General features: G+C 34.4%; 1 protein-coding gene across 2 annotated transcripts; it reads right to left on the minus strand.

The window, feature by feature from the left end:
• Window positions 1–27,347, minus strand: pld1b (phospholipase D1b). Of its 2 annotated transcripts, none has more exons than XM_073830528.1 (22): window positions 27,240–27,347; window positions 27,097–27,162; window positions 26,946–27,004; window positions 26,757–26,849; window positions 24,839–24,991; window positions 24,604–24,753; window positions 22,681–22,764; window positions 17,780–17,861; window positions 17,464–17,574; window positions 15,943–16,131; window positions 14,776–14,992; window positions 12,907–13,035; window positions 12,503–12,621; window positions 10,419–10,532; window positions 10,228–10,338; window positions 9,966–10,054; window positions 9,564–9,677; window positions 8,578–8,627; window positions 3,969–4,103; window positions 3,332–3,485; window positions 3,119–3,236; window positions 1–1,316 (listed from the first exon to the last, which is right to left on the minus strand). In XM_073830528.1, the coding sequence occupies exons 1-22, from the start codon at window positions 27,303–27,305 to the stop codon at window positions 1,092–1,094; spliced, it is 2,628 nt and encodes an 875-aa protein (XP_073686629.1). In that variant the 5' UTR covers window positions 27,306–27,347; the 3' UTR covers window positions 1–1,091. The 2 variants fall into 2 exon arrangements, with proteins under 2 accessions (XP_073686629.1, XP_073686630.1); XM_073830529.1 differs by lacking the exon at window positions 1–1,316 and adding an exon at window positions 1,346–2,251.
• Between the last annotated feature and the right edge of the window lie 69 nt (window positions 27,348–27,416).

Genomic DNA, 27,416 nt, shown 5'->3' on the forward strand with positions numbered 1-27,416 from the left:
TAGTGTGAAAATCACTGTTTAATCATCTGCATAACATCAGTTCACATATTTCATAAACATCCCAACACAGATGATTTGTGTTTTTTGACGATACATCTTTTGTGCAAAAATGCAATTTACGGGGAAAAAAAGGGTAAAAAGACATGAGGAAAAGAAAAAAGACTCAGTTACTGAATCTAAACAACTATAAAAGTGCAGATACACAGTCTACAATGCAGACATTCGAGTGCTTGGCTAACAACTGTTGAAGATACTTGCTGCATACTCAGAATGCACACATGCTGCAGTCTTTACAATGACATGGAAATCCTGAACAGTTATTTAAACCGTAGCAGATGTACAGTAGATGATTCAGTACTTCTAAATGGAATGTGACGATCAATCGTTTCATTACTTCAAGAACGGTTAGTAAACTTCATTAAAGCTCCAGGCATAGCACGTTTTACAGTATACTGCACTATTTAGACAAAGTAATGGGGATAGATCTGAATACTAGTCAACTTAGTTTGGTCATAATAGACAAATGCTTTGGTGGATTTTCATTCATACCAATCATTAAGAACACAGTAAACAAATAAGGCCACCAAAACATGGCAATTCGTACCATAGGAAAGCAACAATTAATGAACCATGTCCACTATCACAGAACCATAAGTTATGGTTGAGATATAGCAACAAGGAATGTTTGCACTTCATATAGAGAAAACATCAAAAGTTACACAAACATAGTTGGCACTTAAATGCAGAGAATAAAACATTCAGTGCATGTTACAGGGCACAAAACTGTTCAAGAAACCAATATACAGCAGTGTCCGAGGACACCAATGTCTTCACCACATCACCATTTTGTAGGATTTATGAGAATGGTTCATAAAAAAATAATATTAGTTGCATAGTGTTAGAATATATAAACAATCAAGCTTCAAACAAGGATGAAACAAACCAGTCAAGTGTCCTTAATTCCAGGCAAGTAAACAACTTATGGCTGAAGCTCCTCCAGATTTCATTTTCTGTCTCAGAAGTGAAAGTTCTAATATAATCTGCTAGATTTGCAGTTTATTATTTTATATGTGTGATGTGGCCAGGTTCTCTCACGTCCAGACGTCCATGGGCACCATGGCTTCCTTTGATCCGATGGGTGGCAGAAGGTTCTGCTCGCTGAGAAACTGCAGAGGGAACTGCACCAGGAAGCCTCGAATCTTCTTCAGCTCTTCTTGAGCACGTGCAGGGTCTTCCTTCTCCAAACCAGGCTTAGAGAGGAAGCCATCCAGCTCCAACATGGACCGAACGTCACTGGACGGCAAGCAGCGGAACACCTGGAGAAGATGGAGAAGTTTCAGTCAGGTTATATGAAAAGAAACTAGATAGATTAAAGGAGAAGTTCACTTCCAGAACAAAAAGTTACAGATAATGTACTCAGCCCCCCTTGTCATCCAAGAGGTTCATGTCTTTCTTTCTTCAATCGTAAAGAAATTATGTTTTTTGAGGAAAACATTTTAGAATTTCTCTCCATATAGTGAACTACTATGGTGCCCCCCAGTTTGAATTTCCAAAATGCAGTTGAAATGCAGCTTCAAAGGGCTCTAAACGATCCCATCTGAGGAAGAAGGGTCTTATCTAGTAAAACGATTGGTTATTTTAAGAAAATGTACAAATTATATACTTTTAACCTCAAACGCTCATCTTGTCTAGCTCTGCATGAACTCTGTGTATTCCGGTTCAGTACAGTTAGGGTATGTCGAAAATCATTTGTGAAGGGTGTTTGACATTCTTTGCATGTTCACTTTGTAAACACTGGGTCGGTACCTTTGCAGCGATGTAGGACGATTTTGAATTTGGAGGAGAAAATTAGATGGGAGTTTTTCGACATACCCTAACTGTCATGATCTGGAATACACAGTTCACACAGAGCTAAACAAGACAAGCGTTTACATTTTTTACATTTACATGTACATTTTTTAGAAGAACAAAAAATCGTTTTACTACATAAGACCCTTCTTTCTTGGCTGGGATCGTTAAGAGACCTTTGAAGCTGCATTTAAACTGCATTTTGGAAGTTCAAACTCGGGGGCACCATAGAAATCCACTATATAGAGAGTAATTCCAAAATGTTTTCCTCAAGAAAGCTTCAAATCTTCTGCAGTTCTTCTTGAGCATGTGCAGGGTCTTCCTTCTCCAAACAAGGCTTAGAGAGGAATCATTCCAGCTCCAACACTGACCGAACGTCACTGCACGGCAAGCAGCAGAACACCTAGAGAAGATGGACAAGCCATGTTGTCCATGTTGGAGCTCGATGGCTTCCTCTCTAAGCCTGGTTTGGAGAAGGAAGACGCTGCACATGCTCAAGAAGAGCTGAAGAAGATTCAAGGCTTTTTTGAGGAAAACATTTTGGGATTACTCTCCATATAGTGGACTTCTATGGTGCCTCCGAGTTTGAACTTCCAAAATGGAGTTTAAATGCAGCTTCACAGGGCTCTAAATGATCCGAGCCAAGGAAGAAGGGTCTTATCTAGTGAAACGATTGGTTATTTTCCAAGAAAATGTCAAATTTATATACTTTTTAACCTCAACGCTTGTTTTGTCTAGCTCTGCATGAACTCTGTGTATTCCGGTTCAGTACAGTTAGGGTATGTCGAAAAGCATTTGTAAAGGGCGTCATCCCTTCTTTGCATGTTCACTTTGTAAACACTTGGTTGGTACTTCTGCAGCGATGTAGGACGATTTTGAAGTTGGAGGAGAAAATGAGATGGGAGTTTTCAACATACTCTTAACTGTCATGAACCGGAATACAGAGTTCACACAGAGCTAGTCAAGACGAGGGTTTGAGGTTATAAAGTATATAAATTGGTATATTTAAAAGAAAATAACCAATCATTTGGCTAGATAAGACCCTTCTTCCATTTGGAGTCATTAGAAGCTGCATTTAAACTGCATTTTGGAAGTTCACCATATAAGCCCACGATATGGAGAAAAATCCTGAAATGTTTTCCTCAAAAAACATAATTTCTTTACACCTAAAGAAAGAAAGTCATGAACATCTTGGTTGACAAGGGGGGTGAGTACATTATCTTGTTCTGGAAGTGAACTACTCTAAGCTGAAATGTAAGGTTAAGATGACCTTCTGGTAGATGGTTGCATTGCGGGCAGCGGTGGCCATCCACACCTCCTTGTAAAACTGGTCACTGATAGGGTCCGTCACATCAATGCTGGAGTCGGTGTTGGCGCCCAGAATCATCCTATTAATTCCAAAGGAAGTCAAAAACGTGTGAATCTAATTTGCATGTTTCTAAAAATGCTTAATGCAAGAAACAGACTTGAATGAGTCCTGAACCTGAAACACTCCATTCGGAGACTCAATCCAAAGCGTCCGGCCTGATACTCCTGACCGTCCATCACTGACTTCACGGTGTGGATATCCTCGTAAATGACAGCCACCTCACTGTCTCTCTTACCCAGCATGCTCCGGTCATTGATATTTGCAGAACCTGATGGATGGAATGCACATTTATGATCATTATGATAAAAGAACTACAAATGATCCACCTTCATTAGCTGCTATAGGGAAATATTGAGAAGAATACCAACGTGCAGTAAATGGTAAAACTGTTCGCACTATAAACCAGTGTGTTCATAATTAAACAATCTGCAATATCAAGCAGCAAAACAAGCTGTTTTGTACAGCTAAAAACAGCTGGACAAGGATGAGACCGAAAGCCAGACATAAAATTTACCAGTTGTTAAGGGGAAAAATGTGGATGGGCATTTGGATTACAATACTACATCTTAACAGAAGGAGGAGCTATTTCATCTCTGTCATTCTCTGGTATTAACAGTTTACTTCACATTACCAATAATTATGACAGCAGCAGTGATCATGATTGCCACATCAGTCCTATTAGCACATGTGTGCAGATGATACACAGTCATTTAGTTTTTTTTTCTGTCTGCAAATGTCTATTTTTACTCACCAATGATGACGGTGTTGTCGTCGGCAATGAGCATCTTGCTGTGCACATATATCAGTTCAGTCACCAGCCTTCCCTCTAGCTCAGCATGGGTCCTCAGACCCCCAAAAGAGATGTAATTTATCCACTGATCACCCACTGCAAGACACAAACAGAGAGACAGCAAATGGGTTTGAGTTTTTCACACATTCATGTTCTGGTTTCATGTGATGATTACTAGTTCAGCCAAAAATTACAAATAGTGTCATTTATCTTCAGTTGAGATCAAAAGTTTACATACACTATAATTATTTTAGCAAAATAAGAAGTATCATACAAAATGCATGTTATTTTATTATTTAGTACTGACCTGAGTAAGCCATTTCACTAGTCTACAAGAGAAAATAATAGTTGAATTTATAAAAATGACCCTGTTCAAAAGTTTCCATACACTTGATTCTTAATACTATGTGTTATTTCAGCATTTTTGTGTATTTAAACCCTTTCCAACAAAGAGTGTTCGATTTTGAGATCCATATTTTCACACTGAGGACAACTGAGGGACTCATATGCAACTATTACAGAAGTTTCAAACGCGCACTGATGCTCCAGAAGGAAAAATTATGCATTAAGAGCCGTTTTAAATGTTTTGTATTTGAAATCTGGTTCAATTTAACTTATTTTGTATTCTGGGAAACATGTAAGTATGTTCTATAGCTTCTGAAGGGCAGTAGTAAATGAAAAAAAAAAGTCAAAACAAGAAAAAAGTACACATCTTCATTCTGTTCAAAAGTTTTAACCCCCAGACTCTTAATGCATGGTATATTTCCTTCTGGAGCATCAGTGAGCATTTGAACCTTCTCTAATAGTTATATATGAGTTCCGCAGCTGTCCTTGGTGTGAAAAAATAGATCTCAGAATCATACAATCATTGTTGGAAAGGGTTCAAATAAACAAAAATGATGAAAAACCAAAGAATTTGTGGGACCTAAACAATTTTTCTAAAGAACAGTGGGCAGTTTAACTGTACAGGACAAACAAGAGACTCATGAACAACTATAATTTTCCCTTTTGAACTATATGTATGTCTTTTATGTGAAATAGCCTATTCAGGTCAGTACTACTACTAAACAACTTGGAAAATAACTTTGGTATGATCCCTCTTTTTTTATTTTGCTAAAATAGTTAACATTTTGCAGATTCGGCAAGGTGTATGTAAACTTTGGACCTCACCTGTATACAACTTATTCATCTGTGAAAATATTTTGAGAAATGTAGTAGAGTTAATTTTTCTAGCTGACTAACAAATTTATGGTCACCAAATATGTTTTGTTTTTTTTCTGAGGTAAATGTGACATTTTGTTTACAAGCTGTTATATTGACGTCTTTGTGCAGTTCAAACACTGATTGAGCGGTTACATCAGACAAGATATTGATTTTTAATATATTATATATTTATTAATGTTTATTTAATACTAAAACTGGTATTAAAGCAGAAAAGATGGTAAGTTTATTTGCCGCTCTTTTGAACTGAGGTGCTACAGTGATCCATCACTCCACATGAAACAGGGCCAATTTTTTTTACACCCTTTTTAGACTATTTCACTCTGTTTTTTAAGCAGTAACACAATAATAATGAAATTGGCAACACTGAAGGCATCACTCAACTGGATTAACATTCATGAACTGAAATTAGGTGAATAATGAAAACAGTTTTTCTTCTGTTGAGCTGCTTTATAGAGCGTTTTCACGATGCATCAATCATCCATTTTGGTGGCACTGAACATAAACAATGCCACTGAACCAACAAAACTTGCATATTTTGCTGTTTATTGCTGCTGAAAATGGTCAATTATTGTCATTTTTTGGGCTGTACTAATCAGTTAGACCGGGAAAAACATTTGGAGTATTATAGACTGCTAAAATGATAACAAATCAAGGAGGAGAGTGCAAAAAACGGTCTGAGGTACAAAAGGCATTTGTGGTTGGTCAAACTAAACCAGGATTTTCATTTCAGGTGAAATATTAGGCTAATATCTTAATACTGCTCGTATGTATCATCACTGCCTAGTTTAGCAAAATATTGCACCCTTTCTTGCTTACTAAGTCCTTCTCTACATGATTTAGCAGCTTCCACACATTTTTAAGAGTGAATTAGACTTAGCAGAATTCAGTAGTATTCAGTAGTATATTAACATCAGTTGTTCACATCCGAGTATCACCAATATGGCTGCGCATCTGGGTAACTGACCAAATTGGGACATAAGTGCAAACCCTCTATAGCAAAAAACTGAAATGCTTTCATAACTGATGATTTTTGCAACATTAAAACCATTATTGTATTCCTTTGTATTACTGTTAAGCTACTTTGAAACTATCTGTATTATATACACAGCGCTATATAAATAAACCTGACTTAATACAATCATTTATTTCAGTAATAATTACCTTGAGTGAATGTAAATCGCTTTGGATAAAAGTGTCTGCCAAATGCATAACATGTAAATAATTATTATAAGCCTACTTTATAACAATCATCAAAAACCAAGAACATGATCACAGCGCAGAGGTTAGGCTCAGCTTAGTTAAATTAGTGTAAAGTCATTTACTCTCGACTGGGACGTGACCGAACATGCTGTCTGAGTCTGTGAGTAACCAAGTTGTTGCTTTGTAATTAGTCCGTCCATTTTCATATGCTTAACCCATTTGCCTTGTGAGAACTTGGACTTTTCACATGTATTTCGACACCCCTCACATTAACACGGCGTGAGGAGCCCGAGAGGCAAAAGAGACGTTTCCTTCCTCTGAAACTTTATCCGCTGTTACAGTTGTACACTTTAGAAAAAGTAGTGTCTTACATCTAGCTTAACCTCATATTTTGTAATAGCTCTTTTAAATATAACAAGATTTTTGAACAAGAGGATGTGCAGTTCCACAGCACAACTACTTAGAACCACATCCGACCAATGATAAAACCACAAATAAACTCCTGCATTTTCAAGGAGTGGTGATATGTATCTGTATCTGTATTCGGGACACTGCAGGAACGTTCGGATCCAGTGGAGCTGCAACAGAACACCAACGGTGTGCTGGATAATTCAAACACAAAGAGAAACTTCACTCCTTCCTCTCTCATGGCGGGGTTAATGGGTACAGACTGACTGTTCCTCACCACATCGTGACACTGCAGCAGCGCATTGGACTGCAAGTAGATGGTGCACGATAAAAAAAAACACACATACATTCATTGCATGCTTCTCCACAAGGTCTTTCACAACTAACCACTATGATTTTCTCTTTTACTATGAATTAAGCACCACAAGAGGGCACTGTTGTGTTTGAATGTTCTTAAGGCTTCTTTAAACAAGTTCACTTCCAGAACAAACATTTACAGATAATTTACCTCCTTGTCCTCCAAGATGTTCATGTCTTTCTTTCTTTAGTTGTAAAGAAATTATGTTAATTCAGGAATGTTACCCATATAGTGGACTTCTTTGGTGTCCCTGAGTTTGAACTTCCAAAATACAGTTAAAATACAGCTTTAAAGTGATCCGATTGATCCCAGCTGAGGAAGAAGTGTCTTATCTAGTGAAATGTTCGGTTATTTTCTAAAAAAATAAAAATAAAAAATACTTATATACTTTTTAACTACAAATGCTTGTCTTGGTCTAGCTCTGTATGAACTCTATGTATTCCTGTTTATGACAGTTAGGGTGTGTCAAAAAACTCCCATCTCATTTTCTCCTCCAACTTCAAATTGGCCCTACATTGCTGTTTTACCTTTTTTTGTAAAGGTCGTTTGACCTACCCTGCACATTTACTTTGTAAACACTGGGCCGGTACTTCTCCAGCGATGAAGGGTGAGTTGGAGGAGAAAATGAGATGGGACTGTAAACTGTATTTACCTGTAGCATTTGAAGTTAAACAGTTTTTTTTTTTTAGAAAATAACCAATTGTTTCACTAAATAAGACCCTTCTTTCTTGGCTGGGATCATCTGGAGCCCTTTGAAGCTGCATTTAAACTGCATTATGGAAGTTCAAACTCACAGGCACCATTGAAGTCCACTATGTGGAGAGAAATCCTAAAATGTTTTCCTCAAAAACAACTGAAGAAAGAAAGACATGAACATCTTTGATGACAAGGGGGTAAGTAAATTATCTGTAAATTTTTGTTCTGGAAGTCAACTTCTCCTTTAAGATCTACATTAGTATTATTAAAGCTGCGTTAGGAGATGTGAGATCAGAGTATGTCACTTAATGGGTTGGTACAGTTGTTGTTTATATAAACTACAACTGAAGCAGAATATAGGGCACAATAATTTACAACAACGGGATGGGAAGCCTAATAGGTAAAAGGTTAGCACTTCAGGAAATACTCGTTTTCTTGCTCTTGTCTGTTAAAGCCTCTCCTTTGACACTGAAACCCATCAAATAAAATCAGCCAAGCCATTCATTTTTCAAAACGGTGGATACGGAAAACAACACAGGACTTTGAGTGCCAGCACTGTATGAGTCAACCATAGAAACTTCACAGAAACCCCATGAAGAACATCTGGTTAGTGTACGAACCAGAGGAGTTAGACACACCCTACACAGATTAAACATTTATGGGTATTTATATGTCTATACTCACTTTCTTTCTTCAGCTGAGAGATAATGGAGCAATCTCCTCTAATCATGGTCCTGCACAAACAAGAGAGTATTAAAAATGGCACAATAACTTCAAAATATCATTAGCAAACAAACTCCTCCAATTAAACATTTTGTAATCAATAGAATCAATATTCTATTTATTAAAGCCAAGTATGAATCTCATTAAGTTAGTGTTTTTAAGCATTTATTCCAAAATAGTAACTCAAAGCAGTAACATTTTAAACAAAATATATTATTTGTGAACTTATATTCAGCTATTTTTTTTTATTGGTTAACTTTTAACTATTTTAAACATTTTCAGATCATCAGTCATCAAAGCTTGGGAAATACTGGTCACAGACATAGAGATTTACTTTAAATTTCACTTTATTAATTACTCACTAAAAACTCTCACAGATGATGTTTTCAAGCCTTCTAAAGTCTTATTCTGACGTAGCTAAGTGATTATATTTAAGTGTGTGAGTTGTTTACCTGCTTTACTAAATTAGTCTTCCCATTAACGCCATTATATTGTTCATTCAGACTGATTTGGGAACGCACACAAAGACAAGAGGTGGGATTTGTCGCATGAACCAATCACAGCTGAACATAACCAGTCATATCCAATGCCTCCTGTCACTGACTTTCCTCCATTCATTCTCAATTACCCCCCCACCAAACGCTTTAGAGAATCTGTTAAAACTCAATGGGCTCAGGGGAGGCGAGAGAGACGCTGTAACTTTACCTGCTGTTGTCACTGACAATGTTTCTTTAGAAATATTTGTATACACTTTTTAAATGTTATATTTTATAATATTGGAGTTGTTGTATTTTTGTACTATGAATTTTTTATAATTCTATATTTAGTTAAATGTTTGGTTGTGGGACAGCAGTTTGGACCAATTCTGTAGAATAGCTCATATACTACTAAGGAAATTTCTTACACCCTACCCTACACATTGTTCAGTTCTTTATATTTAGTTTTACCTATAATTGAAGTGCATGACTGCCTGTATGGCACTGCCTCCTCCAGTGTTGATGTTCCCCTCAAACCCAGGAAGCAGTGGTGTGACCACATACACGCGGTACTTTTTACCATCCCTGTGAACCACACAGAAAAGACACAAGATGACTTATTTCCCTTAACAGTAAGCAATATTAAAATGAAAGACAGTTTGTGTAAGTTTGGCCTTACACAGTCTATCGATTCATGTCTTGCTATTGTTTTACCTGTACAGAATACCTCTTTGTCTTTAGACAAACTTTTCTCAGTCTTATTGATTTATAAGTGTTTCATTAAAGAACTTGTGTGCCTTTGTGTGTCAGAGGTTTGTGGACATACAAAGAGTCCGGAGACTTGACAAAAGAACCTTATTGAACGCAGCTCACCGATATGCTTTAATGATCCTCTTGGCAATGGCGTCTCCTATTTTATTGTGAACGACTCTGTTGTCCGCGCAGCTTATGAAGAACTGGTTCTGAAAGAGGAACGCAACATTAGACCACTAAAAGACTAAAATAGGACATCCTGTGGGTATTCTATAGATAAAAAAGCCACATTCTCTGTGGTTAGCAACCAATACATCAACAGTAAGGCTAATAGATGGGGATACTATGAACACATTTAGAGAACTGAGAATATGTCTCATACCTCTATGTAAATATAGTGTTCGCTGTTTTCAATTGCATTGATGTAAGCCGCATGAATCGACTCCTCGTGGTATTTTATTCCCGCTGACCAGTCCGAGGCAGATCGTAGCACCTAATTAAAGAGAGAATTAGTATTATGAGAGCTGAATGTGGCATTTGTCAGTAGGAGGCTTGATGGGAATATTGATGTACCTGGACATTAGTCTGAGTGCAGCCAGGGACCTGATACTTGATTTCATTTGCAGTAGTGTGAGATTTAGGAAGGAGGTACGGGTATGACAGGGATCTGTATTTAGGCTTCATGATCTGAAACAAGGTGGCAATGCAAAAACAAGCATATACAGTTAATGGCAAATAGTTTACACACCTTGCAGAATCTGCAAAATATAAATTTTTTCACCAAAATAAGAGGGATCATACAAAATGCATGTTATTTTTTATTTAGTACTGACATGAATAAGATTTCACATAAAAGATGTTTATATATAGTCCACAAATAATAGTTGAAAATAATAGTTGAATTTATAAAAATGAAAAAAAAAAAAAAAAGGTTTTCATACACTTGATTCTTAATTCGGTGTTCCCTGAATAATCCACAGCTGTTTTTTGTCTTTTTGTTTTTAGTGATGGTTGTTGGTGAGTCCTGAACAGTTAAACTGCCTGCTGTTCTTCAGAAAAATCATTTGGGTCCCACAAATTCATCAGTTTTTCAACATTTTTGTGTATTTGAACCCTTTCCAACAATGACTGTATGATTTTGAGATCAATCTTTTCACACTGAGGAGAACTGAGGGACTCATATGCAACTATTACAGAAGCTTCAAAGGATCACTGATGCTCCAGAAGGAAAAACAATGCATTAAGAGCCGGGGGTGAAAACTTTTGAACATAATGAAGGTGTATGTTTTTCTTATTTTACCTAAATATATACATTTAAAAAAAAAAATAGTACTGGCCTTCAGAAGCTACAAAATATATTTACATGTTTCCCAGAAGACAAAATAAGTAAAATTTACCCTGATAGTCAAATTAAAAAATCACCCCCGGCTCTTAATGCATCATGTTTCCGTTTGTAGCATTACTGAGCGTTTGCTTTGAACCTTCTGTAATAGTTGCATATGAGTCCCTCAGTTGTCCTCAGTGTGAAAAGATAGATCTCAAAATCATACAGTCATTGTTGGAAAAGGATGAAATACACAAAAATGCTGAAAAATCTAAGAATTTGTGGGTTTATTCCAGTGGCGCCTCCAAGGGGTGACCAGCGATCACTTGTTGCACTGGAAACAACTTAAAATATGGCATAATTTTTGCTAATAAAGGTAAGAGTAATATATGATTCGGAGCTGTGAGGGGTCTACGTTTATTTGTGTACACTCACAATATCAACAAAACTTTGTGAGTTTATAATATAAAAAAAGAAAACACACAGGATGCGCTTCTGCCGTCTTGGTCTTTACCAGGAGCGCTTCACAATGATGAACCGAAACCGAAAGCAAAATCTTTAATTAGGCTATGAAATCATTAAAGACGTAATTCTTTAAGGCGAGTCTAATGAGGAAATGGCGTGTCAGGATAGTCAGATTTTTTTTCTTACTATTTCCCCCAACACATTCATGGTAATTACTTTTGCCGGTGCTTTTGGCTACTGCGCGCGCGTGATCGCGCAACTCTTCAAACTGCGCTGCAGGCACGCTTGATGCTATACCCATCGGGCTCGGGCTGCACTTGTATTAAGCTTGTGTCTATTTTGATGAATATGCAGGTTAAACATCTATGCTTTCTTTCTTTTTTTTTTCTTTTTATCTCATTTGAAATGAATTTGCACTCCAAATAAACATGATCCTTCTTGCAGTTGAATTGCAAAGCGACTTTTTTACTATTTTGCTCTATACAGAGAATAATACTGAAGTTTTGAAGCCTATAACTTATACCAGAAATAACGGTAAAGCCTTAGGCATGCAAAAAAAAAAAAAAAAAAAAAAAAATTGTTTTGTGCCACCCTAACATTTTTACTGGCCCCTTTCGGCCACCCTATGAAAAAAATCCTGGAGGCGCCACTGGTTTATTCAGGTTAGTACTAAATAAAAAAAATAGCATGCCTTTTGTATGATCCCTCTTATTTTAGTAAAATAATTAACATTTTGCATATTCTGCAAGGTGTATGTAAACTTTTTGGCCTGAACTGCAAGTGTCAACTATCTACATAAAAACAGGAATTATTTTGAGACAGCATGAAGACATTTCACACTAAACAATGCCAATGTTGGCTTTCTTACCTTTGTGAAATTCCAACGCTGAATGAAGTGCCGTGCAACATCTCTGGCTGCTTTCCCATGAACCACAGAGGCAATGTCATGCCAAGGCATTCTGGGAGTTATGTGCCTGTCGATGAAATCTGCAAAAAAGAGAACAGAAAAAAAGCTTAATTTAAAGTGACATAATTTGAATCTAAAAAAATCATTCTACGCAATTTAAAATTCAAGATTTAATTTAAAAGCATGTTAAATGCTAAAATTGTCAAATTGAATACTGTTATATTTTTACAAATCATATATATTGATTGATACATATATTTATTCATGTTATGTATTGTATTATATTAATATGAACCCAAACAATTTAAAAACTATTAAATTGTTATCTTCAAAAAAAATTGCAAATTTTAAATGCAATAATTTACCATCAAAAGGTTTATCCAACTGGATCCAGTCCTTATGAACAAAGTTACAGTAATCTTTGCCATGCCAGAACCGTGTGTTTCCCATCAGTCCAATCACATCTGCTTGCAGTTCCTGCGCTGCTTCGCTCTCTGATAAAAGTGACACAGAAAAAATAAAGAACTTCAAAAAAACATAAAGACAAAATCAAAGTAAAATGCAACCAAGAGTAGAAAAAGCATTTTACAAAATCATGCATCAATCCAAAAAAGCACACCCAAAAGAATTTTTCAACTTCTTACGGAAACAATCCATGCTTTCACACTGTTGAGTTACTGCCGTGTCAGTCTAACTTAACTAACATACAAGCTTTGGATATTCTCCATCTTAGTCAGATCGTATTTTCACAGACTCCTTCATGAGTGTTGAAACACAGCAAACCACACTCTGTGGACTCAGTGTTTCGAAAAGTTGCTCTTTTGTCTTATAAAATAGCCGTTTACAACAAAACTGTTCAGGATCAAAATTAGAGGCAACCATTCACAGAGTCCACACCTGAAACGTCTCACCCAAGCTTGATTCTTACTCACCACTTGGGCACAAGCAGGAGGGCATGGACACCCTCAGCTCAATCCATTTAAGAGGAATCAAATTTTGGTGGCTGCAAATACTGTTAGAATAACCTGAAGAAAAGGGGCATCTTTTTCAACCTCTTAAAGGAGAAGTTCTATTCCAGAATGACAATTTACAGATAATGTTCCCAACCCCTTGTCATCAAAGATGTTCATGTCTTTCTTTCTTCGGTCGTAAAGAAATTTTGTTTTTTGAGGAAAACATTTCAGGATTTCTCTCCATATAGTGGACTCCTATGGTGCCCCCGAGTTTGAACTTCCAAAATGCAGTTTAAATGCAGCTTCAAAGGGCTCCAAACAACCCCGGCTGAGGAAAAAGGGTCTTATCTAGCGAAACAATCGGTTATTTATTTATTTATTTATTTTTTAATGACAGTTTATATATTTTTTTTAACTGCAATAGCCTGTCTTGGTCTACCTTTGTGTCTACTCTATGTATTCCTGTTTATGATAGTTAGTGTGTCAAAAAAACTCCCATCTCATTTTCTCCTCCAAAACCATCCTACATTGCTGTTTTACCTTTTTTTGCACGTTCACTTTGAAGTTGGAGGAGAAAATGAGATGGGAGTTTTTTGACATGCCCTAACTGTCATAAACAGGATTACACACAGTTCATGCAGAGCTAACCCAAGACAAGTGTTTGCGGTTATAAAGTATATAAATGTTACATTTTTTAGAAAATATTCTTCTAGAAACTTCTTAGCTGGGATCATTTAGAGCCCTTTGAAGCTGCATTTAAACTACATTTTGGAAGCTCAACTCGGGAGCACCATAGATATCCATTATGTGGAGATAAATACTGAAATGTTTTCCTTAGATAACAATTTTTTTATGACTGAAGTAAGAAAGACATGAACATATTGGATGACAACGGGGTGAATACATTATCTGGACATTTTTGTTCTGAAAGCGAACTACTCCTTTAAAACATGTGGAATGGAAAACATGAGTGAAAAATCAAGATTCCAGACTAAAATATTCATGAGTGTATTTGAAAACAACACATTTTAATATCACACCCAATCCTCATCTTAGAGTCAGAAATGTTTTCACAAGCCTCAACTAAAAACCGTAATGATTCATGTTTTTCTGCACTACACTGTAAATCATTGCATAAGCTGGTCAGTCATATGAAAGCGCTGCCAGTGGGCATTAGAAAATCAGCTGTGCGCTGTGATAACAGCTGAATGTGGGAGTTTAGGTCAGTAGCATGTCACTAGTCTGCATTCGCCAGAGCTCCAGAGACGGAGGCGTACTCACTTTCTTCAGAGCTCTCGACGCTGCTCACGCTGTCTGCAGGCGCCAGCCCGTGTTTCTGCAGGTGTTTGCGAATGCTGAATCGGGTCTTCTTGGTCTTGCCCTGTCCTTTTAATTTGGGCTGGTCCGCTGTGTCAACAGGCAAACTTTTTCCATTAGTGTGCACCGTGCTGGGCCCGTTTGTCTGAGAGGCCATAGCAGGAGAGCCTTCGGAAGCATTCTATGACACACAGTAGGGCATCAAATAAGTATTTTATAAATGTATAAATCACAAAAGTGGAGTTGTTATTGTTAACTAATGTGAACACGCATACAGCAGTTAGTGAAAGCCAGAGATTACGGTTTATGCAGTCTTAAATATAGATATATTTCTTACACAAATGCATCCCTTCACTTCAGAAGGACTTCATTACCCTGATTGCATTTGTGAAAAGAAGAAAGTCATATACGCCTAGGACGGCTCGAGGGTGAGTAAATCATGGGGCAATTTTAATTTTGGGGGAAATTATATTTGGGGGGTTAAAATATATTCAAATATATATTAGATAAAAAAAAATAAATAAATAAAACAAAATAAGCTTTTAAATTCAATAACTTAAAATTTGTTATTATTTTAATAAATTTAAATTATTTTAATTAAAACCTTATTTCAATATAATATATGCAATTATATTAACAATTACAAATAAATAAAAAATTTAATTAAGATCGATAATTAGTTATTTATTTAGAATGATAAAACAAATAAATAAATGAGTTGATCATAAATTTAAATATTATATAACTTTTCCAGTCATACATTGTTACTGGATTTATATAAAATTAAATAAAATTAAATTAATAAATGATAGAATTAAAAAAAAATTATATTAAATTAATAAAAAGAATAAAAATATACATATATTAAAACTAAATAAAGTAAATATATATTTATTTTACTGTATATTTTAAACTAAAATTACTAGAACTGAAATAAAAATATGGAGAATTTCAAAACAAAAACTAATGAAAATGTCAAAAACATAAGAAAACTACCATAAAGTAAATAAAAATAAAAATATAAAAATTAAAGCTATTTTTAAATATTACTAATGACCATAATAGCATCTAAATAATACTAAAACAGCACTGCCAGTATGTCATAAAGCAAAAATATGAGCTGTCCCAAACCTCTGCAGACACAGGAAGAGTCCTGGTTACACTTCCAATGTCAGTCAGTCGATGTTCCCGATCATCCCAGCGTCCGTACGCCAAGTCAATGCCTCCGACGAAAGCCACCGATTGGTCAACGACGATGATCTTCTCATGATGCGCCCACAGGTACACAGAAGAGGAGACGTGGTCAGGATGCCTCATTACCTGAGACAAGAAACTTGTTAGCACTCTTTGATGTGGCATAGTGGTTAAAGACTGAAATTTGTTAACCTCATGAGTCATTTTTCAATTACTGTACAGTTTACATCAAAAGTTTACATCCCCATTTCATAATCTGAAAAATATTATTTTACCAAAATATGAGGGATTATACAAAATGTTTATGTTTATTTCACATAAAAGATGTTTACATATAGTCCACAAGATACTAGTTGAATATATAAAAATGACCCCGTTCAAAAGTTTACATACACTTGATTCTTCATGCTGTGTTGTTACCTGAATGATCCACAGCTGTGTTTTTAGGTTTAGTGATAGTTGTTCATCAGTCCCTTGTTTGTCCTGAACAGTTAAACTACCCGCTTTTCTTCAGAAAAATCCTTCAGGTCCAACAGATTCTTTGGTTTTTCAGCATTTTTGTGAATTTGAACTACCAACAATGACTGTATGATTCTGAGATCTATCTTTTCACACTGAGGACAACTGAGGGACTCATATGCAACTATTACAGAAGGTTTAAATGCTCACTGATGCTCCAGAAGGAGGAGGTGAAAACTTTTGAACCAAATGTCGGTGTACATTTTGCCTATATATTATTTTTTTTCCCATTTAGTACTGCCCTTCAGAGGCTTCAGAAGATAGTTACATGTTTCCCAGAAGAAAAAATAAGTTACATTTACCCTGATTCCAAAAGTTTTCACCCCCTGGCTATTAATGCAGTGTTTTTCCTTCTGAAGCATCAGTGAGCGTTTGAACCTTTTGTAAAAGTTACATATGAGTCCCTCAGTTGTCCTTAGTGTGAAAAGTGAAAGGATGGTTCTCAAAATCATACAGTCATTGTTGGAAAGGGTTCAGATACACAAAAATGGATTTGTGGGACCTAAAGGATTTTCTGTTTCTGAAGAACAGTGGGCGGTTTAACTGTTCAGGACAAACAAGGGACTCATAAACAACTATTACTAAACAAAAAAAAAAAAAAAACACAGCTGTGAATCATTCAGTGTAAACTTATGAACAAGGTCATTTTTAATAAATCCAACTATTATTTTCTCTTGTGGACTATATATAAACATCTTTTATATGAAATATCTTATTCAGGTCAGTACTAAATAAACAATAACATGCATTTTGTATGATTCCTCTCATTTTGGTCAAATAATTAACATTTTGCAGATTCTGAAAGGGGGGTGTAAACTTTTGACCTCAACTGTATATCTGATTTGAGTGATTCCGTAAACTCTAAAAGGTTTTGTTTCAGTAGTTATTGATAACCTGTTCATAATGACAGTCTCATCTGTTTGACTACTTCCATCTCACCTTGATATTTGGGTGAAGTTGTAGTAGTGTCCGTTTGCTGTATTCGCTGTTAATGCCAAGAGCCAGTTCCACCTCCTTGTACAACATGACAAAGATCCGCACACCTTTTTGCTGCAAGAACAAACAGTCCATGATAATCAGCACAGCAAATCCGCCAGTCACTATTAATATATTACCCAGAAAACTGAACTGAAAACACCCTGGAGTGTAAATTATTACATGAGAACGCTAAATGGGAAGGGTTTATGGCTGGTGCAGTAAAGCCACAGATGGATAGCTGTTTCATCACTATCAGCTATGGGATGGATTAACTCACCGCTTGGCGTTTCAGAATGGAATCGAGTCTCCAGCGGTTGCCCTCGACGACGGGCCTCTTGAGGAAGATCTCTGGGCTCAGCCTGCCGTGACACAGAGGTGACCTCATCAGCAGGGGAAGCATTTGTAACATCAAATATGCATCAACGTCTAGTCTCACATCTCACTGTCGCCTACATAAATTCAAATGTATTAAGCTAAGAGAAAAAAAAGACACTTGCAGGATGTCTGCTGTGATGACTGAGTGATGCTGTAACACAGCACCAGGCATCTGTCTAATGAAGGTAACGGATCTGTTTGGCCATTGCTCCCACCTGGAGGTGCCCTCTGAGAGGGTGCGTACAAAGTATACAACTATCTGTCTTTGCTTCTCTTTCTTTCTACTACCTTCCCTTGAGCTTTTCTCTCAGTTCATGACCTAATCGTTATGACAGGACAAAGCAATAAGCAATCCGTCTACTACATCCCAGTTGTTGCGAACGTGACAAGCATGACAAGCAACAATACACTGTGAGAGATTTTTCAAGATTCTCACACTTTGGAACAATGAACTTCCATAACTTCTGCAGTCATACATTGTTACTGTTACATTGTTTTTAAATAAAATAAAATTAAATTAAATGAATAAAGGATTTAATAAAACAGTATATACAAATAAATTATGTTAAATGAAAACAAAATACATTAATACATTAGTTTGCACTTTATTTTAAGGAGTCCTTGTTACAGTGTAATTATACATTTAAGTACAGAGTAATATTAATTAACTATATGTTTATGGTTAGCATTAGGGTTTGGCTTTGGGTAATTTGCATGTAATTACGCATAATTCATTGTTATTATAATAGTAAGTACATGTAACATTTGTAGCAAGGACACCTTAAAATAAAGTGTTACCATAAATTCAATAAATAAATTAAATTAAATTAAGGATATCTATTTAGGATAGATAAAAAAAAAATCATATTTAATAATAAAAAAAGAATAAATTCAACAAATTAAATTGGTTAATTATTTTCTTTATAATTAAAATAGTTATAATTAATATAATATAATTTAAAAAGGATAGAATGTTTAAACAATCCAAATAAATTATATTAAATTAATACAAAGAAAAAAAAATCTAAATAAAATAAATTCAACAACTTCAATTTGTTTGCTATTTTAATATAATTAAAACAAACTTTATTTTAATTAAAATTTTATTAAGATAGACCTTTTGCAGTCATACATTGTTACTGGATGAGAATATTTTTTTATGAAATGAAATTAATAAAGGACAGATATCCTATCAAATAAATTACATGAAATTAATAAAAAGATAAAATATGTATATATAGAAATTAACAAAAAAATCAATAACCTAAATTTATTTATTTTAATATATTTAAAATAGGGCCGGGACTCGATTAAAAAAATTAATCTAATTAATTAGAGGCTTTGTAATTAATTAATCGAAATTAATCGCATTTTAATCGCATATAAATATTTGACCTGAGAACAGTGAGAAGTAAGTTTTTTCATATGGATTTTTAGTATACCATTGAATAATGACTGAATACATAAGCTTAAGCAACAAAATACTGTTTATTTTTGTTCAACCAAGTCCAACAGACCAGTGCAATATTGCCATTAAGTGTAGCAATAGGATACAGTGTTTCCCCTAGGTTTCCATACTTTTTTTCTCGGTACTTTACCCTACTTTGTGTAATAACGAAAACATTTATCTCAGTGAAAAAATAAATCCAAAACTCTCTATTTTAACATTTTGAACAATAGGGCTTTACAATCTTTTGCTATTTTTTTTTCTAAAGAAATTCTTGTGTTTTATTTTTTTCTCATAATCAACTGAAAGCATAAACATTTATTTTTAATCAAATGAAAATAAAACTTTTTAATTTTTGGCAAACAAACAGAGGTTTGCTGTTAAAAACAATAAATAATAATAATTTAATATTTAAATAAAAATCGTAGTATTTTTTCTACAATTAAGTGGTTAATCTTGTTGTTATATTTATTTTTTATCATATATATTGTTTTTTGTCAATTATTTAAATAGGAATATTGTTCTGTTTCATGTTAAACCGTACTTTTATTTTGACAGGTTGCCGTGAAGTTTCTGTGTGTAAAGTATGATATGATGCTAGTTTTCTCAAATGAAACGGTAAAAGTGACACTGACAGTAGGAGATTGAGTCTATCTGTTCATTTGAGATGCAAATGCCAAAAATTAACGGGAGCATCACGTGTGCAGTAAAAAAAAAAAAAAAAAAAAAAAAAGCGTCTGTGGCCATTCTAACATAAAGAGGCAAACTTTACATGCAGGATTCATATTAAAACGGTCTTTTTGCATTTCAGTTTTCACAGATACTAGTCCATATCGCGATTTGAATTAAGTGACAGACCAACTTTTGATTTATCAATCCAAAAATCGACAAATTTACGTGGCATTCCGCGCTGTAGTAAATTCGTTTTTTATGAATGGAGTCCGCGATCCAGTCCGTGTTTTCTTGGAGGAGACATTGTAAACGCGCCCCCCTAAGATAATGGTAGGGGAAACACTGGGATATTTAGAAATATACTAGCCTAGATTTCAGAAATTCAGGTACCCTATAGGTAGGTTAGGTAGACCTTCTGTAAAAGCACTGAGGTGATACTTGAGGCTCGATGTGCTGCGGTGATATGCGCATTCCTTTGTATCAGAGCCATATAAAAAGAGAGTTGCGACACTCCCATAGGCTTCCATAGGAACTGAGGAATGCGGAAGTAAAGCGTGTCATGGAGCGGTCAATAGTTCCAAACAACCAATAGCTCCTCCATTGAAGCCCATTCATTTCAGCGCTTCTCAAGCACAGTCGCAAGTATATTGAAGAAATTACTGCATTTCTTTACATTTTAACGCATCAGTTGACCTCTCGAAAAACTGGCCAATAGTGGTGTTTTATGAAGCGTGTTATAGTAAATGTTTATCGTTAAAAAAATAAACAGTTAAACTGTAAATGCAGCTGGATAACGTGAGAAACACCGTAATAGCGACCATAACCAGATACTAGTTGTCATATTTTTATGTTTTTAGTCTTTCTGCAATCTTTCTCTCACTGTAGGAGGTTGAATGAGTTTCAGTAAAGACTGCATTCAAGAAACACGATAAAAATGTATGCTGAATGCAATTCGTTGCCTTGTGTTTTTTAAACATTATTTTCATCTTTTCTATTATGTTAAATGCCATTTTTGCTTGCCTTTTATAATATTCACTTATGTTGTATATTTGAATATCATAAAACAAGAGTAAATTACTTTTTTTTTATTTAACATTAAATCGTTAAATCGAAACATACTGTATAAAAAAAGAGTTTTTGATCATGTCCAAATACACATGCAGATGTATTTAACCTTAAATATTACACTAACTGTAATCTAAATACTATATTAGAAAATGTTATCTTTTAAATGGTCAGGATCATTATTGCACATATTAAGTACAAAAAAACCTTCTCAAAATATTTACTAAATAGAACTTAACTATATATATTACAGTTATTTAATTGAATAAAAGTTACACTTAAGGTGTTTGGTCACATTTGACTGCCAAAGAGTATGAGAACATGTTAATTATGTCTCTTTATCACTCCCCAGAATAAAATGCGATTGTAAAGCGTATTCAGAGAAGTTATCAATACACAATCAATGCACATTATGTGTTAATAATTACTCAAAATTGCTGCAAATATACTAAAACTGCTGTCTATCCTATTTAACTCCATTCAAACACATTGACAGCGCGGAGCTGTTTGGAACTATTGAGAGCTCCATGAACCACGTGACCGTGCGGCGGCGAGATCAAAGCGTGTCGCAACTCTCTTTTTATATGGCTCTGCTTTGTATGAACGCTAGTTGGTGCTCCAGTATAATCGGTCCACTGAAACTCATCCAGTGAGAAACGTTCCGCGGTGCAAAATTAAGTGCGATTAAAATGCGTTAAAAAAATTTAACGCGTTATTTTTGTGTAATTAATTAATCTAAATTAACGCGTTAAAGTCCCGGCCCTAATTTAAAATAATTTCATTTGAATTAAAATTGTATTATAATATTATATTTAAACTATATTATAATTAAATTAAATAAAAATAGAATTACAGATAATAAATAATAAGTATTTAAAAATAAATAAATAAATCAATAATAAGTTGAGCATAAATTAAACTTTTTGCAGTCACTGGATACAGATATTTTTTAATTTAATTTAATTAACATTAAAAAAAGATATATTTTATAATAAAAATGAAAAAATATTACATTAAATTAAATAAAAAAGTTTTTTTTTTATCTAAATAAATTATATTCAATTAAAAAATGAGATGATATATACATGAAAACAAAATTCAAGAAATTTAATAAGCTTTAAATATTAAAATTTCAAAATAAGAATAGAACTATTTTTCAATATTTTTCATTTTCAAATATTTAAGATTTTGCATCATTTTAAGATGTCATTGTCTTCAATGACTTTTCAACAGCTGTAAAATGTTCCACGTAAACTGTGCGCCACATGCTAATTAAACATCAAATATGCTAGAATTATCTGCAATTTTATAGTTATGAATAATTTTCTATTTGGAAAAATAAACATCTATTGTGAGAGGCCTAGTTATGACATTAATATCCTAAAGTCTAGTATGGTCTCGGTTCTTTTCAGTTTCCAAGAAACCCTTTAAGAAATCAACTCAATATCCTCCTGCATTCCTAGAACTAAGCAAGGTTATTGATTTTCTCAGAGGTTGGGGGAAGTTTTATTGTGGAAAGATTAACCGATGCAGTTCATCTGATCTTTTAAAGCCAATCAATAGTACACCAAGAAAAGCTGAGTGTATGGGAGTGAGTGTATGGTTTTCTCTCAACATACCACCAGTCGGTGATAAAGATCTCCTCCTCCGCCTCCTCCAGCGCATTGGCCACGTCCTCCATGAACTGCTTCCCATTCACATACCTGAAACACATACCCATCCAGTCAAACCAACGGGTAAGGTTGATAGTCTCAAGCTCACACTCTCACTGTTTCTCCTACTTAATTACATACAGTAATCTTCATTATTCAGAGAACAAGCACGCTAATAGGGCTTAATGCTGCAACAATGAACAACAAATCATCTGGCCAGACCAGAAGTGAAGCCGCTGCCCTAGATACTATCTCTCTCCTCCATGAGGTCAAAAGAGGATGCCGTCTATGGTTACACTTTCCCTCTCTTTCTCTCAAGTTACTCCTGTGAAACAGGCTTCACCCGAAGACACAGCGGCAGGAGGCTGAAGCTTTCATATGTTTATCTGTTCTGTGAAACCTTTGAGACCTGCTTCTGCAAGCTGCAGTATTGATTTTTTTCTGCATGGTTTTGAAATACACCAGCTGAAAGCAAATACTAATACAAAACATTATAATAGCTAACACTACATAACATAAAAAAAGAAATGGAAAAAAATAAATAAAAGGAAAGAATCAGTAATATGATATAGCATAATATGAAATGTTAGATGTTAAAATCTAATACAAAGCTAAAAGTTTCTATAAAAAAAATATGTAATCAATAATTTAATGTAATATAATATTATATATAATAACAACCCCAAATTCTATAGAATAATAGTCAGTTATATAATAAAAAAATTATAGCTATTATACTAGGATTTAATATAATACAATACAAAAGCTAAAGGTTATACCTTTTTCAAGAAATAATGTTATCAGTAATGTAATATAATATAATAATAAACCCGAATTCTAAATAATAATAATCAGTAATATAATAAAAAAAGTTATATAATATAATATAATATAATGAACCCAAATAATAATTAACAATCGGTAATATAATAAAATTATAGCTAATATATTATGATTTACTAAAGATAAAAGTTATACTTTTTTCCAGAATAATGTAATCAGTAATATAATATAATATAAACCCAAATTATAAATAATAATAATCAGTAATATAATAATAATAATAATAATAATAAAATTATAGCTAATGTGTATATATATATATATATATATATATATATATATATATATATATATAAAATTTTAATAATTAATAATTGAAATTATAGTTTAATCTAAAACTGAAAGTAAACCAAATTAGCCTTTTTTTTTTTTAAATAAATAAAAAAATATATATATAAAACAGCCAATATATTATAATTTCAAACTTGGACTAAAAGTTAGCTTAAAATTAAGTTTAATAATGAAGTTTTAATAAAACTATTAAGTTTTAAGCTAAAAGTATCGTAAACCCCAAAACAGCTTTTTTTTTCAGTAAATTAATAATAGTACAATATAATACTAAAGCTAAACATTAGCTAGAATTTTACATTTTTGGAAAAAAATGTGAGTGCTTCATGTAAAAGGTTTTTTGGGAGGTTGCCAGGGAGTTGCTAGGTGGTTGCTTATTGGCCCGAGTCAAAGGTATGATATGATCTTTTGGTAATACTTCACTACTTATACTAAGGCTTCATTTGTTAATGTAGTTAATTGTTAATGTATTAACTAATATGAATGAACAATGAACAGTACACTTTACATCCACAATTTATGACACTATTTATTAATCGCTGTTAATGATAATAAAAATACAGTCATTCATTGTTTGTTCATGTTAGTTCACAGTGCATTAACGAAGGTTAACAAACACAACTTGTGATTACTAAATGCAGTAGAAGTATTGTTCATTTTTAGTTCATGTTATCTAATGTAGTAAACTAATGTTAACCTTATTGTAAATTGTTACCCATATTTTTAGCCACCTAGTGCATGTAAAAAAGCAATATTTACCATTTAGATGGAATGTTCTTCTGTTTATTGGCGAAGGAACCAAAGCGGTGATCCTTAAGGAAATTGCTGCTATATTTGCGCACAAATTCATCAACGGCCTGCCCCCACCAGCGAGCGTGACGATAACTCGTGAACTTCAGCACCAGAGTCCTTTGAAAAGCAAACAGCTCTTATTTATTTATTTATTTTTTTTAAAAGATGCATGTCAACTGCATACTGCTTTACATTCACGCACCTGGACAGACTGTCTATGCGGACACCATGCTTCGTCTCAGTGTCTTTAGTTTCCATTTTGATGCCGAATGCCTTATCCACTAGTAGGACGAAGGAAATGGCACCTGTGTCTGGCTTCATGAGGAGTAGGCAAGAGTCCTTCACCACCATCCATCTGTAAAGACCAACAGTAAGAAAAATAAGGTGTTTTGCATCTGTATTTTAAACATCCAGAATATAACATTTACAAATAATTACTCGCCCCCCCATGGCATTTCTTTCTTCAGTTGAAAATAAATTAGGGTTTTTGAGGAAAACATTCCAGGATTTTTCTCCAAATAGTAGACTTCAATGGGGACCAACGGGTTGAAGGTCCAAATTGCAGTTTCAATGCAGCTTCAAAAGGCTCTACATGATCCCAGCGGAGGAATAAGGGTCTTATCTAGCCAAACGATCAGCCATTTTCTAAAAAAAGAGTCAATTTATATACTTTTTAACCACAAATGCTCATCTTGCACTAGCTTGACTTTACGTATTACGTAGCAGTGCTCATTTTTGTTGACGAATAATTTTTGTCAACATTTTTTATGTAACATAGCCTATTGATCTTTCCAGCGGTACATAAGCTGGCATACATTTGCTGCATGTCTCATAAAACACTTATAAATGTCAAAATCTGGGAGAAAGAGAAGAGCAGACATATGGATAAATTTGACTCTTTCGTCTCTCATTAACAGAGACATACACACAAAATGATGTTGAATTGCCCGTTTTGATGAGTATTCATGTAAACACACTCAGTTACGTCTTATGTGAACAGAAATAGTTGGGAGAATATCTGACGTGTATCAGTACATTGCATCTGTGTATCCGGTTTGAAAGGGACATCAGCCTAATTTAGCTGCTATTGTCTGTGGCATTGATGTTAATCAAGCAACAAAAGAAAGACAGAAACTCTCTCACTGCTGAATCACTTCAGTAGCCCTAATAAAGATTATTCTAATTTTATTTATATGTCTGATTGAAAGAATGAATGTGGTAAACAAGTTGTTATAAATAATGCATAATTATTAGCTTATATAACCAGTGGCATTTTGTTGAAAAGCAGACCAAGTTCTTGTTTCTTAAAGAGAAGTGGTTTCATTTCACAGCAGTTAAATCTGTGTCTATCATGAAAACCTTAATATCAAACTTATACAAGTTTGGAATTTTATAGAAATGCTTAATAAATGTATTAAACTGTAAATAAACCCATTCGATTTTAGCCGACTAAATCTACTGTAGATCTTATGATGTTTAGAAGATTAATACTAGACTAAAACTAAAGCTAAAACAATTCAGATGACTAAAACAAAATGGCATTTTAGTCAAAAGACTATGACTAAATCAAAATTTGCTGTCAAAATTAACACTGTTACATAGTTACTTTGGAAAGGTCATGCCTGACGTAAACGCAAGTACCGACCCAGTACAAAGCAAAACTGCAAAACTTTACTAAAGCAACAATATCAGATTATTTTGAAGTTGGAGGAAAAAATTAAATGGGACTTTTTCCTGCCCTTACCTTTTTGAACCAAAGCACACAGACGAAGAACTAACCACCAAGAACTATGTAATGCAAGACTGGTGCAAGATAAGCATTGGAGGTAAACACTATATACATTTTCATTTTTTTTTTTTTAGAAAATGACCATTCGTTTGGCAAAATAAGACCCTTATTCCTCGTCTGGGATTGTGTAGAGCCCTTTGAAGCTGCATTAAAACTGCAATTTGGACCGTCGACCCGTTAATCTCCAATGAAGTCCATTATATGGAGAAAACCCTGGAATGTTTTCCTCAAAAACCTTAATATCTTTTCAACTGAAGGAAGACAGAAAGAAACACATGAAGATCTTGGATGACATGGGGTATAATTTGAATAGGAATGACATCAAACTGACCGTTTGGACCAGCGGTAACACATTTTGCTGTGACCACAGCAGTTCAGTCCAGGAATACGGTGACCTCCTGACCTTTTGAGAACCATGCCTTCCCTTGGAAGGAAACAAGGCAAAGTGTCACAAAATGCACTAATATATCTATAAATAGTTATTAAATCTTCATTATTAGCCAGTAAACAAAGCTCTTACAAGCCTTTTGGTCCCAAATCATGAATGAAGGACATTTGACTCACTTCAATGAATTCCATCTATGGCATAAAACAAGACAGAATTACATGCATGTAATTCAAGAAACAACATATGGACTGAAATATTGTATGAAATCCAAATATACACATACTGTTGCATGGTAGTTTCTGTACATTGGCATTTTAAGCAGCTTATTCAAGTAGTCTTCAAGTTGTCTCTGTAAAGGAAATCACACTAGTCAGACACTAATCATCTGACGCTGTCAGCAGTCTATCAGTGAAACAGGAAACTGACTTTTCGACTAGAGACTTGCTCTTCTCTGGCCAGTTCTTCGCCTCCTCCCCGGGGTAGACTTGGCATGTTCCGTTCAAGGTTCCTGTTTATAGTGTGCCTCCGCTCTGCATGACTATTGACCAAAAAGAACAAAAAAAGATAGCAATAACAGAGGAATTAATCTGATTAAAAGTGACA

This window comes from Garra rufa, chromosome 24 (assembly GCF_049309525.1).
Source record: "Garra rufa chromosome 24, GarRuf1.0, whole genome shotgun sequence".
Taxonomy (NCBI): domain Eukaryota; kingdom Metazoa; phylum Chordata; class Actinopteri; order Cypriniformes; family Cyprinidae; genus Garra; species Garra rufa.